The 14,460-nt window shown below is 52.6% G+C and overlaps 1 protein-coding gene across 1 annotated transcript in view; it reads right to left on the reverse strand.

Annotated features, from left to right (window-relative positions):
* The window catches only part of ITGA11 (integrin subunit alpha 11), a 111,416-nt gene that overhangs the window by 32,376 nt on the left and 64,580 nt on the right, over positions 1-14,460 (reverse strand). Inside the window, exons 8-11 of the mRNA XM_059372356.1 lie at positions 11,684-11,828; positions 11,036-11,201; positions 9,639-9,709; positions 1,591-1,735 (exon numbers count right to left, since the gene is read on the reverse strand). Of these exons, the coding sequence (XP_059228339.1) occupies positions 1,591-1,735; positions 9,639-9,709; positions 11,036-11,201; positions 11,684-11,828 (527 nt within the window). The remainder of the gene's footprint in view (positions 1-1,590; positions 1,736-9,638; positions 9,710-11,035; positions 11,202-11,683; positions 11,829-14,460) is intronic.

Raw genomic sequence — 14,460 nt, forward strand, 5'->3', positions numbered from 1 at the left:
CCAGGGTCTCCTGGGAGGAGGAAGACAGCTCTTGGGAGCCTGGAGAGAGAGGCTCCTCACTCAGATAGCTTCACTATCTTCCTACGCTAGCACGAAAGAGCTCCAGCTCTTCAACCTGGCCTCTGAGGCCTCCTCCAGCCACTGCCTGCCCCAGCCTGCCTGCCCTTTCTTGCTGCCCCTCACCACCCCAGCCTCACCACTCTATTCCCTGGGTCCTGAACCCACCCTGCACCTTCCGCATCTCCCTCCTTCTCTTGGACCTTTTTGGTTTTTTCAGTCTCTTCCTGCCTCGGAGCCCTGGTATAGGCCCCAGCACACGCAGCAGGGGCCCGATTGTCATGATGGCAGGACTACGACCACCGGCGGTGTCTGTCCCACTCACTCGGGCCCAGGGCACTGGTGCTATGTCCCTGATAGTTAAGGCTTCACGGCCACTGAGCCACTATCGCTTACTTGGTGTCCCTACTTTCAGCCCCCTGCTGAGCACAAGGGAGGAGCATGACTGGTCTGTGTTAAGTGGCCTCTAGCCTTCGTTCTTCTGACAGCTCTTCTGCTCTCTGGGCCTTTGCCAAGACAGGGCTCCAATCTCTCTCTCCTTTTCTGTGCCTGCATCTGAACTCTGGCCCCACTTGCATTATAATTTGTATCTGTGCACCTGTCTCTGGCCGCGATGGCTGAGAAGCCGCTGGAAGGCAGAGGCGGGGTCCGGCTTGTACCAGGGGGTCCGGAGGGCGCTCTATGCAGTTCAGGTTTAATCTCTGTGGGCCAGGTAGTGTTGGGGGACTTCTAGGGACCTATTCCTCTGTATTTCCCTGGGCAAGTCCTGATTCCAGGCTTCTGTCCTGTGGTCAGCTCAGGGTCCCAGAGTTGCGGATGGAAAATGGGGTGACCACCGCATGGACAGTGTCACAGGCAAGGTGGGCAGCTGAAGAGCTGAGTGACAAAGGTGAGGATGACATGGAGCATTAGGGAGAGGAAAGACATGTGGACAGATATGCCAACTCCAGGTGGCCCAGGCTCATGAAGGAGTGGGGTCTGAGGAGGCATTAATGATGGGTGACTTCAAAGATGGCCGACTTGGCTCAGAAACAATGGGACCCTCGGCCGTTCATCCCCTGCTCCCCTTTGCTCTGGCTCTGCCCTTTCAGAAAGGAATCTGCCCTGGCAGCTTCAGCATCAAGGGTCAGGCCCATGGTTCTTCCAGAATAGGAGGTGACTGTGTTCAGTGGGTTAGGGCCTAAGAGCAGGGACCTATCACCAATGTTCAACAATTTGTAGCTCTCTCTAATGTCCACTTCTGGAGTGCTTAATGGGTCAAACCCCAGTCAAGGCAGTGAGCTTTAAAGATGCAGAAACCCCTGACCTAGCGTCTAGAAGCATCAGCTGAATTTCAGGTACAGGTGCATTGCTTATCACTTATTCTACCTGTTTCTCGAGAATCTACTGCGGGCCAGGCACGATGCTGGGCACGGTGGATGCCAGGCTGAAGAGGCCATGGCCTCTGACCTGTGTCTGGATGGTCACAGACAGGCCCCTCGTCTCATGTGGGGCCAGTTCCGCTGGTCCCTCCTCGCCCGCTCGGGCTCTTACCTAGGTATGCGCCATGGTTCTTGAGTTCCTCGGGGAACTCCTTCAGGTAGGACTCTCGGAGAGGAATGACCTTCCCGCCACTGGTCTCCTTCAGCACGGCTCCGTTCCAGTCATAGGCGCCAACGGCTCCCAGCAGAATCCCGTCCTGACATTGGGGAGGGGATACACATCAACTCGTGACCCCCGGGGGCCCTTCGCTGGGAAGCCGCCAAAGGTTTCTACACAATGAAGCATCTGGCAGCCACCTCAGGCCCCTTCTCCTGTGTTCATTATTTAACGACTTCCACCAGGATTCTTGACTTTTGAATGAGCCAAGAACCTTCCACCTCATCCTTTGCACAAAGTGGGTCAAACAAAGGAATGCTCTAGAAATAAACTCCACCTCTAGGACCCAGCCTCTGGTTCCTCTTTGGGCTTCAAACCCCCTGAAGGAAATCTCCTGTCACTCTCCCTCCTTTTGATGCTCCTTGAAACCTTGAAACCGTGCCCCTGCAACTGGCCTCCTTCCACATTCCTTTGTGGTGTCTCAGTTGCTTTCCTATGTGTAAATCTTACTTTTTCATTTCTTCAGTAAAAATTCACCAAGTGTCTGCTTTGTCCCAGCTACTTGCTTATTGCAGGGATATTGTCTCTGCCCTTGCAAAGCTCCAAGTACTAAAGAAATGTGCAAATAAGCATAATAGTTACAAAGTGTGATAAATGCTATAGGTAAATAACACAGGGAGGTTTAAGGTTAGATTGAAATGGGGGTAAGGAAAAGCGTTATGAATGCGTAATGCTTGCCTGGACACTTGGACAGGGAGGGGACATGTGTGCAAAGGCCCTGAGGCTGGAGAAAGTCTTGAGGCTTTGGTTTTAAGGAGCTGGAAGCTGTTTGATGGGGTGGAGCATGGAATGAGGGGCCAGAGTGACTCTGATGAGGCTGGATGGATAAGCCAGGGCCACATCCGTGGCAGCCCGTGTTCTGAGGAAGGACACTTGTCTTTAGCTGCAGTGTTTGGATGGGAAGATGGGGGCTCTGGCTTCCTGAGAGGCAGGCTCCCAGTTCCTGACTCTGGGGTCATCCCAGAGGACTGGGCCCCCTCGCTCTCTGGGCTGCCTCTGCAACCCCACCATCACCACCCCCCCTCCTTAAACAACCCACAGAGCTAGTGGGCCCAGGAAGGCAAACAGCAAGCACTTAGAAGAGGAAGAGCAGTGACTAGGGACAATGAAGGCCCAAGAAGGTAGTAGAATCAGGGAGGGCCACCTTCCTGGATGACCTTGGCCATTCTGGGCCAGGCAGGTGGTACCCCAACTTTGGACTATGAGAGCACTAGCTGGTGAAGTCACTTCTCCGCACTCCCACACTGAAGCTCCCTGATTCAGGCTGGTTGGCAGGATTTCATGTTCCCCCACTCCATCTCCCCAAACCTCCAAAGCGATGGTGCCAATGGAAAAACGTGAATCTGGTCTTGGGACAGTCAGGATTGTGGCAAGGTCACTGGGCGCTGGTCTCACTGGTGGCAGTGGAGGGGGCAGGACCGTGAACTTGGAGCTGACCTTCCATTTCTCATTTCCCAGGGGTCACTTTAAAGACTAAAGTTGATCTTAGATAAGGTTTAAAGGGTCGGAATACTCTGGAACTGGAACTGACTGTTCAGAGAGAATGTTTTTACAACTGTAAATGAGCCGGTCTCTGGAGAGTCTGATATGCTTGGTTGTGTTTAATGTCACACTTTCTAATTAGCTTTTTCCTCCTACTCTATGTGAGCCTCAGCTTGGGAGTGCCTGACATCTGCCAGGCCAGGATTGGGGCTGGGGCCTCAAAGACTTGCTGCCCATGGTCACTGCCAGTGTTCCTTGAACTTGGGCCATGCTCCCTTCTTTGCAGAGTACTTTCTCATCCAGCCACCCACTGTGAGAGGCCGACAGGACAGATACTCATTATCTGCACTTGACAAAAGGCATCTGAGCTTCAGAGAGGGAAAGCGACTTGCCTGAAGCTGCACAGCAAGTTGGGGCAGGGCTAGGATTTGGAGCACGGAGGTGGGTTGGGCAGGGGAGAAAATACCCATGGGCAGCTCCTACTCTGCTTCTGGTTTTCCATCAGAGCACCCTCTAAGAGGGTCATGATGCATGGGCCTCCCCCCTCTCTCTCCTCCCTCTCTCTTCTGGCTGAGTCCAAGTTTGCTACTGCAGGACCAGGCTTCTTCCTTCATGGAGAGGCCTTGGAAGATGAGTTTTTGGCTTTGCAGATAATGAGGGGCCTCTACAATGGACTGAGGAGGACTGGCTCAGGTGACATGCCTGGGATTCCGCTGGGGAGGACTGATACCGACCAGTGGGGCTCAGGATTCCACTGGCCTTCTGGATCTGGTGGTACTGGGCCAGCTGAGGGCTCACAGGCTCTAGCTTTATGCTGTTTTATCCTGGCAGGGGCTGCGGCTTGTGCTCCCAGGTTGCTAGGGTCTGTTGCCAGCGAGAGCCTTGCAGAGTACAGTGGACGGGAGGGCAAGTGAAGGGCACTGGACCAAACTTCGCTATGGCACTCTCTTTCCTCAGCTAGGGGAGCCTAGACAATGCAGGGCCCCCCAAATGGCCAAAGCCTGGACAGAGGAGCCGGGCAGGGAGACCCAGCTGGATCACAAATAGCAGGGCATTCCAAGGAAGAGCCTCATCCCATGCCTCAGGCCCGGCACTGGCGCCCCAATTTATGGCTTCCTTTCCCCTGGGGCTACCTGAGCTCCCACCTGATAGGGCCAAGGTGTGCCCGGGTGGCCTTGCCCCTGGACCCTTGGCATAAGCTGCCTTTTCTGGTGCTCTGTGTAGAAATGAGGATGCAGGCATGGTCAAGGCCAAGTCCATGCCCTCCCTATGGACAACTTGTACTTGCATTCACCTGAGCATAGCACCTGCCATCAGACTCTGCTAGCTCAGCTCTTAGCTGCTTTCTGACCCGGCCTCTGCAGCAGTCTTGCCTTCCCAGCTGAGTTGAAGGCTCCCTGGGCATGTGACCATATCTCTTCAAACCACGTACCAGCCAGTCTGCATCCCCAGCCCTGGAAACAGCATAGTCCAGGGCAGTGGTTCCTGAATGGGGGCAGTCCGGCCCCCAGGCAATATTTGGCAATACCTGGAAACAGTTTTGGTTGTCAGAGCAGGGGGTTGGAGGTGGTGTTGGGCTCGGTATGGCATCTGGGGGTAGTGGCTGCTGCCTACCATGCACAGGACAGTCCCACAGCCAAGAATGTTGGGACCCAGACTGTCCACCGGGCTGAGGCTGAGCATCCCTGGAGTCTGGAGCCAGACAGAGCTTCTAGCTGTGTGACCTTGTGGGAGCCTCTCTCTCTCTCCCTCACTCGCTCTGTCTCCACCACAGCTGTAAGTCGTTTTGTTGTGAGGATTAACATTTTTAATTCCTAGCATGATGCTGGGCAGCCAATAAAGATTCGTTATGTAGTAGCTCTTCTCTCTTTCATTCATCCATAAAACACCAGGGAGTCAGGAGTAAAGAGGCAGACCTCATGGTCAGGTTGGCACCGCTGGTAGCCCAAGGGGAGGGCCCCTTTGGAGGCCAGGGCAGCCTCGTTGGGGGGGCCTCCGCAGGAAGGGGTAGGCAACTGGGGAGATGGGTGGAGTTAGGAAAGGGTTTTAAGAAACCCTTACTTGATTTATTAGCAAGACTTGAAATGTACACTTCCAGTTCCAAGCCTCAAGATTCACTTCCAGCAAACATTTTTCAGACATCTGCTCAAAGACTGAGGTTCAGAGTGGTGAAATGATTTGTCTGAGGCCACACAGCCAGCAGTGCTTTCTTCTTGCCCGGTAGTAATGGAATGAGGATACCAGATGCCAGCCATTCTTCTCGGCTTTGGCTAGGTAGGGCGGTGCAGGCAGGTGGGGGTGGCTGCTGGTGGCCCTGTGCACTGGTGTATGGGCCACCTAGAGGACGCTGAGTGCTGTCCTCCTCCCCAGACTCCTCCATGGCTCCCTAGTGCCTGTGTGCCCATCATCAGAGTGACTGAAGAAGGGCCGAGAGCCCCTCCCAAACAAGTACATTGTTAAGAGGATGGATTATACTTTCACTAACTGCTCGGATTCTGATCTCAGATGGTGTGTTTTTAACAAGCCCGAAGAGGAGCCTGAGGAAGGGACGAGTGCCAAGAGGTTTAGATGGGGTTAGGCAAGAGACAGCCAGAAACAGGACCTCAATCCTTCTGTGGAGTGAAGCCCTTCACCGGGCCGGAAACCGGGAGCCAGGGTGACAAGGAGGGGTTGTGGGGAGCAAGGTCTTGATCAGAGTTTCCAGGAACGAGGCCCAGGAGTGGGGTGCTGGGTACCAGTGCACAGCCTGAGGGCCTGGGGCGTAGGAGGACCTCCCAATGAACTGGACATGATTCCTGCCACCAGAAGCCACCTGTGAACAATCTGGAACATCAAACTGACAGACCTTGGTTCCCACGCCCTGGCCACACAGGATGGAACGCAAGAACACCCCAATTGCCTGCCCTAGTTACAGGGGCATAGAAGAGTTTACAACCTCCAGGTGTCAACCCCTCGCATCATTATTATGGATTAGTTTCTTTCATTTTTGATTGAATCAAATGTGCCAAACTAGTTCAGATGTAAAACCTTTAGGAAAGATGACAACCTGAAGGTTTCAGCAGTTCAGAGCCTCCGATAATGGCCAAGGGCCTTTGCGCTCTGGCCCACCACCCCAGGGGCTGCTGCGGGAAGGGCACAGGCTGACAGGGCAGCTGGTCGGGGAGGTGGGAGGCTCTCTGTTCTTGGCCTGTTCCAGAATAACTGAGGGCTGTCCTGCTGGGCCATCACGTGTAGGTGAAAGGAAAATAGTCTCTTCCCATCTCAGGTCAGTCACCAAAGTATTTGTGTAGACAGGACCCATCCTAATAAAAATGCTTCCTTCTGTAAACTTTCCGGGTTGGGGAGACGTATGGACTGCGGGGTAGGAGGTCCGAGTGAAATTCCTCAGCTGAGGGCTTACCTGAGGGCTCAGGTAAGAGGAGCACCCCCCTCCCCCATCAGCTCCATCCACCACCAATGGGTAATGATTATTCATAGTCCCTTCCTTCCAGCATACCTTCCCCTCCTGGCCTGTGGGCATTATAGCTTCATAGAGTCACAGCCCCTTAGGAGGTATGGATCCCTTTTGTAAGCTTTCTGGCAGACTCCTGCAGCTTCTTCTTGATTACCCAGCTCACCAGGGAGTTCACTACCTCAGCAGGCAGCCAGGACTAATAGAAACCCCCTCCAGCTATTAGTGACCTTTGCATTCATTTCCAAATGCTAATGGAGACATTGGCTTCAAAATTTGTTTTCAAATTTGACCGGAGATCCACAGCTGGTTTTCCTGATGGTAATTTCCCGAATATCTTTTTCTCCCTTTTTGCAAATTGAGACTTGAGTTTCCTGGGTTGACTGTAGCTCCCTGGGTTTCCCCAGAGGCTCCTGTGGCCTGGGGCATTGGGTTCTTTGGGTGACCAAGTGACATTTTGGGGTCTCCTCTCCTACCCCAGGCACTGGAGTCTCTTTTTTTTTCTAGTTGCTTTCATCCTTTTTCCCTTAAAGGCTATTTCCCTTGCTAGGTAGACAACAGCAGCCCAGGTGATGAGTAGTTGGGCCCTTCTGCTCTTTAAGGACATTCTATGGGGTCCTTCCCCTGGGACTAGAGATCATTCTCTCTGACCTAATTAAACAGGTCCAGGGCAGCTGAAAGCTCTTCACACATTCACAGGAAGAAGCTGTCTGAGGCAGGTGAAATGATTTGTCTGAGGCCACACAGCCAGCAGTGCTTTCTTCTTGCCCGGTAGTAATGGAATGAGGATACCAGATGCCAGCCATTCTTCTCGGCTTTGGCTAGGTAGGGCCGTGCAGGCAGTTGGGGGGTGGCTGCTGGTGGCCCTGTGCACTGGTGTACGGGCCACCTAGAGGATGCTGAGGGGAAGGTGGAGCCTGGTAGCTTGCCTAGAACACAGACTGACTGGGGCTCCGGACCCACTTCCGGCAAAGCTAAACGCCTGGACTGCCTGTTCTCCAACCCCGCAGAGCTCTGACCGACCCTGGGAGCTGCAGAGCTGGACTCGGAGGGACAGGACGGCTGTGGCCGATTATGACAGCATCAGTGGCCCACACTGAGAAACCTCCATGCCCTAAAATAGCCACCCAATGGCCAGTCACAGCACCAACAGCCCACCATCGTTCTATTCCTTCAGATTTGGAAGGATTTTTTTTTTTTTTTCCTTTTTAAGTGTTAAAGTGTCTCAGATTCGAATTTAATCATCTCTTTAAGAGTCCTGTCAGATAAAAACTTCCAGATGCCTGTTACTTGAAAACAGGACTCGGGGGCTTTAGAAGAGCCGGGCGTGGGGATGAGGATAGGAAGGGCACAGTGGTCTCTCCAACCAGGGAATGAAAACAAGCTGGACACGTGGGAGAATCTGCACAGGGCTATGCATGACCTTGACCTAAATAACAGCCTGGCTGGGAGCTCCCGGTCTCCCCTGTGCAGCTGGGGAGCCCACGGATCCTGCAAGGACTCATCTCGCTCGACACACTGAGCTGCCTGGGTCATTTTCCGGACTCATCTCAGTGTTCTTGAATACCTGAACCTCGTCATAACCTCCCCTTCTCTTCAGGTTCCCTGAAGGGCATACACGGTATTCAAAGCAGGAGCCTGCACCTTCTAGGACCCAACGTATGGCCCAGCCCCGGGAAGGCATGGAAAAGATATGCAGATCTGACCACCTAAAATGGACAACTATTTCCCGCTGCCACCCTAGCAGGGCTGTGTGGAGCATGAAATGGGGTGCAGGAATTTCCTGGAAAATTCTGAAGTGCTGTGTGCATAGAACAGGAGTGTTATTCTTACAGGCAGTTCCATTTAGATCTTGCTATATTCAGGGTGGGCATGAGCCTGTCCAGATTCAGCTCAGGAACAGCGGAGCGTGAGTCAGGTTTCCGCCCTTCCGCCTGCTGCCTGCTGTGCACATGTCCCCTGCCTTACCCCTACTCCGATTTGGGATTTCTGACTCAGACCCCTTTAGAGTCCATAAGCTTTAAGGGAGCAGCTGCTTGGTGTGGGGAGGAAGAGTGTAAGACTGGTGTTTTCTGGCTTATGTCACTTCAGGGGGTCCCTCAGACTTCGTGTGACACAGTTTATTCCTCTGGAGACCGGCACCTAGGAATCCTGCCTGATTCACCTCACAGAGGAGTGGGGGGCGGGGATCAGTGAGATAATGAAGGCGGTGTATAAGCAGGAAGGACCAATAGTTCTTTTCTGGCAAATGAAGAGGCAGAAATACACTCCCATGGTGCCAACTTGGGAACAGCTAGGACACCGTCTGCCCAACGCACGTCCACTGAGACAGACTTCTGACGCGCGGCCCTTCCACTACATGGTGCTCCCAGACAGGGCTCCACAGTTACCAGAACATTCTCACAGACACTGACTCTCTGCCCCTCTGGCGATCCTGTGAGGTTCCACCCCATCTTGTCAATCAGATTCAGGGGAGGGGTGTGCCCGGGGAGTGACGGCCTGACGTTCTATGAAGCAGAGCCTCTGACAGGGCATGCTGCTTGTGACCCTGTGTGCCCACCTGGGACCTCTGCCAGCTGCTGCCGAGCCTGCAGGGGGAATGCATCTGGCCCATCTGGACACCTGCCAGCATCGGTGCGGGGCCATGCCCCCGCATGGCCCGGCTGCCACGGGAGCAGGACTCTAGGAGCGCAGTGCTATTGGTTTCGCTGCATTGACCCAATTTTCACGCAGGGCTCTGCAGACCGATTGGGACCTTTGGGCCTGGAGGAAATGCCCCCAGCCCCCCCGCTCAGGGAGGGGGTGGTTCATTACTTGTAGACCACTCCCTGCTGAAAAGGGCTTGAGACAACCTCTTTTAAGTTGAAGACTTTGACTTCCTTCTTGCAGCCACGGCAGACAGAGGTAGAGAGACCCAGAGACAAAGAGAGGAGTGAGAGCCCAGGAAAGGTGGCGTGACCACCTAGAGAGCTGGGAAGTGTATGGGAAGGTGATTCCAACCCCAACCCACCTCCACCACGTGAGACGAAAAGCCGGTCTGCGACATCTCCAGCCCGAAGGATGTTTCATTCTTGTTGGTGCCTAAAACAGAAGGACAGAGGGATCTCAGCTCCACACCTGACCACTTAGCGCCACGCACACCTGCATCTTCAGCCAACACCTGGGTCCTGGGGGCCCCTTCAGGGAGGGCAGAGAGGGCCTGAGGCTGAGTCCAGCCGCACTGCCCTTTTGGGTGGCCCCACAGGCAGGCACCGGGAACCTTCCTTTGGCCGCTGGCTTTACTATTAGTAACCCCGTCACTGCTGAAAAGGGTTTGGGACAAGTTATAGGACAGAGCGTGCATGCTATTTGACTGTCAAAATAGGGGAAAGATCAAGGAAAGTGCATGGAAAGAAATAGTCTACATTTTTGGCAAGAAGTGGAAATTCCATTTCTTTCTGCACTTCTCTTATTCTTATTTTTTCACCAGCTTTGGTTCCAGATGCTTTTGGATGATTCCCAAATGCCGGCTCGACCCCTGGGAGGGAGACCTGTCACCACCACAGCTTTGCACAAGAAACCCATGTGTGCTGAAAGCCCCACCCCACAAAAGCACCCCTCCCCAACCCCCCCGCCCCCGGACCCTGGAGTCGATGTTCTCCACACCCAAGGCAACCGTTTCTAGAAGAAGTACTCTCATCTGGATATTTAAGTCCTGGGGTGAGTTTCAAAACTCAGGCTCACACTCTCTACCCCTTTATCCTTGTGGATGAGGGCTGCTTTCGTCTCTGGAGCTCAGCTTTTCCAATATGCTCAGGCCCCGGGATGCTGCTTTCTCTCTGTTTACAAACCCTCCCCTGTGGCCCAGCCCAGTGTTGGGAGGGCCCGCTCTAGCAAGACACTGCACAAAGGAGAGCCATGCAGACAAAACTGCAGTGTACATAGTAAGGAGAGAGGCAATCAGGAGGAACCCTACTTGACGTGCTTTTGGCGGGAGGCAGCAGGACTCAGGGATTAAGCGTTTTGGGCTATGGAGGCAGGCCCAGCTTTGTCCAAACTAAGCTTGCCCGATAAACTACAGGATGCCCAGTTCAATTTGAATTTCAGACAACCAGCAGATAATGTCTTAGGGTCAGTCTGCCACAGACACGGTATTTTGTACTTGCTAATTCTGGTGACACTAGGTCAGACCCTGTCTCCTTTCCAAGCTGGGGAAGGTTTGGCAAGTCCCTTGGCTCCTACAGGCTTCAGGATCACCAGTGGTCCCAGGAGGAGAATGCCAGCAAAGCCCCGGTCCCTCATGGAGTAGCATGGGTTTATAGGATGGTTCTGCTAAAGCACTCCGTGTTGTGGGGCTGGATATCATTCCACAGGATTCACCTGATGTGAGCCCAGGAACGCAGACCCCTCTCGGTAGGCATCGCTCACCTTCCAAGCTGAAGATCCTGTCCCCCAGGGCATCAACAATGTCCTTCAGGGCTGCCTCATCGGTCACGTTGAAGAAGTGCTTGTCATCGGGGTCACTGGCGATATATTTGATCTCATTTAGAAAAGCTTCTGGATTGATCCCCCTGCGGTTGTAGTAGCCTAGGACCTGCCAGGGAACAGGGGCAGAGTTACCAACCAGGACGTAGCCCAGACCTCCTCACACGCCTGCGGCTGCTGTCCCTCAAGTGGCAGGGGCCTCCATTTCAGCCACCAGGAGCAGAACTTGGGGTTCCACTTGCAGCTTGAGACAGGCTGTCTTATAGGGGCTACAGAAGGCCCCTGGTCTAAGATAGGGGTCAGGAGCCGGGTGGCTTGGGGGGTGTTTCCTAGAGTTCTGAAGTTTCAGAACCTCCTTGGCAATGGAAGAAAAAAAAATCCCCCAAACTCCATAACTGTTTTGGATGGCTCTGGACAGCGCTGAAGGAAAACTCCCCAGATCCTCTTTAGGAGAAGATAAAACAAGGAGAGGCACATTGGAGGGTCTGGACAGCTTGTTCACGACCTACAATATGTCCCTGGGACTCCCCAGGGGTTTGATGGCTAAGCCTCTAGGATCACGCAGGGTGGGACACGAGGGGCAGGACTCACGGCCACAGCGTATCTGGTCACGTTGTCTCGCTCGCTTTGCTGGATCACCTTCTCCAGGTCTGGGCTGTCGTGGGACTCCCCATCTGTGATGACGATCATGACCTTCTTGGCCCCTTTCCTTCCACCTTTCTGGAAAGCCTCTGAGCTGAAGCCAGAGCGCAGGGGGAAGGTCAGAAGAGGGATGTAGGGATGGGGCAGCCCCCAGAGCTCCTCCAGGGGGCAGCCACAGAAGTAGGGGTGAGCCCACTCCCAGGGGGAGCAACCCAAAAGGGCTGGGATCTAGAACCAAAGAAGAAGCTGGGTTGGGATGCCCACACTCCTCATTCACCAGATGGGTCATGTATCTGCTTGTCCTTTTTTTTTTTTTTTTTTTTTTGAAAGATTTATTTATTTATTAGAGAGAATGCATGAGTGGGAAGGATACAGGGAGAGGGAGAAAGGATCTCAAGCAGACTCCCTCCTGAGTGCAGAGCCCAATGTGCAGTTTGATCTCAAGAACCTGAGATTCACGACCTGAGCCCAGACTGAGTCGGATGCTTAACCGACTGCACCAGGAGTGGGAGCAAAGGGGCAGAGGCAGAGGGAGAAGCAAGCTCCTCACTGAGCAGGAAGCCTGATCCAGGGCTCAATCCCAGGATCCTGGGATCATGACCTGAGCTGGAGGCAGATGTTTAACAGACTGAGCCAGCCAGGTGCCCCAGATGGGGACCTCTAGATACCTTAAAGGTGTCTAAGTTAGTTGTTAAAAATCCCAGCTGTACATTAGAATCACCTGAGGAGTTTAAAAAAATGCCAATGTCCAGGCCCCAATTGGGCATGTAATCAGAAGCTCTGGGGCATGGCCTAGGCATCAGTATTTTTCCAAAGATCTAATTTTGAGAAGCTCTTCCTTATACACTGAAAGGGCGATGGGCCAAAGTAACTCAACACCCAAACAACATTAATCCGTAAAATACACGGAATGCAGCCTGAATGAAGTTCTGACTTTTCCCACGAGGACTATTTCGATTCTATTTTGGGAGCTATTAAATATCAAAATCCATGACAAATACTCCTCTTTCTTGCTTTTTACTTTGTTTTCAGTGCCTGGAGCAGGTGCTTAGCCTGCCTATTGGGCCCTGCAGCCAGGGACTGGGGACCTGGCCCGCTGGCCCACAACACTGTGGACAGGCTCTTGCCTCTGGTTGCCCATCTCAGAAGCAGGAAACCCGGCTCTGGAAACATCCCGGGCTCTCAGTGCCTCTATGGCCAATCCTCCTTTATACCATGACGTTCTGAGTAGGAATGATATGGCCTGGACCCAAAGTCTGGCCCAGCAGGTAGAACTTTCCAGTAAGGATCTGAAGATAAATGTTTCCCACATAGACTCTGGTCTAACCCATATGGTCTGACCCATAGATTTAAGCTCCATGATGCTAGGTTGAAGCCCATCACCAGACACACTGATGAACCCATGGGCATGATTTAGAGGTTGAATATCCAGGAATTCATGGAGCCTGGAAGAAGCTAGTTCAGAGCATCTTCAAGCTCCCAGTTAAGAGAGACAGACCCACCATTCTCTCAACTCTATGATATTGTGGTTAGCCTAAAAAAAAAAAAAAAAAAAAGTCAAATTTTAATATGAGGTGTGAACTAAAGGAAGCTAGAGTCACACTTGATGTGACTACAGCAAATTTTGAGCATCAGCCTGACCCAGTGGAGTGAGAACTCTGCCAGTCGCTCAAAGGAGATTCTAGATGTTTCCATCACCTCATGAAAGGGTCAGGCCCAGCCACAAAACTCATGAAAAAAGTATGGCAGGGGAGAAACAGGTTTTATTATATCTGGAGCCAAGAATTTTCAGGTTCATATTTCCATGTAGTGGAATCATGTGACTATCTGTATGAATCTGCAACGGGGTGAATATTGACATGAATCATCAAATTTAAAATTGTAATTTTCTATTGTGTAAAAAGCCTTGGATTTGTTCCTTTGTAAATCAGATCACAAGTTCCTTGAGAGCAGTGAGAGCTGGATACTCACAACTCACATTCTGGAAGCCAGAGTGATCTATGGACAAGGAGGCCATACCATGTCTCCTTTCTGCTCAAAATCTGCACTGGCTCCCATTTCTTGTGGTCCTAACAATGGCCCACCAACTCATCATAATCTGGCCTGGTCATCCCTCTGTCACTCTGAGCCCTTCCTCCTGCTTGCTCCCCTTAATAGAAAGTGTTGAGTGAACTACAGAGGAATCACATCATTGTGTCCATGGCCTCCAAGCCATCCATGACTACCAGATTCACCTTTATGGGCATATCTGATGGCAACACTCTCGAGCCTAAGAGTCCTCAGTGGCCCTCATGGTTGTTTTAGCAATGACATTATCATCTTCACAATCTGGCCCCAATGCCCCCAAACCGGAACCCAATTCCATTGTCAAAAGACTCCAGATAGAAACATTCCTTGACATTTCCCCTCTTCTGTCTTTGGCTGGTGGAATGTCTTCTTTCCACCTCTCCCTGACTGAATTATGGCATCTTCCTAGAATAAGAGAAGTGCCAGCCCCTCTTTATTTGACAGACAGAGATCACAAGTAGGCAGAGAGGCAGACAGAGAGAGGGGCAGGAAGCAGGCTCCCCGCTGAGCAGAGAGCCAGATTCGGGACTCGATCCCAGGACCATGAGATCATGACCTGAGCCAAAGGCAGAGGCTTAACCCACTAAGCCACCCAGGCACCCAGATGCCAGCCCCTCTTCACAATCTCTCCGTGGATCCCAGCCTTTCATCCTCTCTGA

This window comes from Mustela nigripes, chromosome 13 (genome assembly GCF_022355385.1).
Source record: "Mustela nigripes isolate SB6536 chromosome 13, MUSNIG.SB6536, whole genome shotgun sequence".
In the NCBI taxonomy this organism is placed as follows: Eukaryota; Metazoa; Chordata; class Mammalia; order Carnivora; family Mustelidae; genus Mustela; species Mustela nigripes.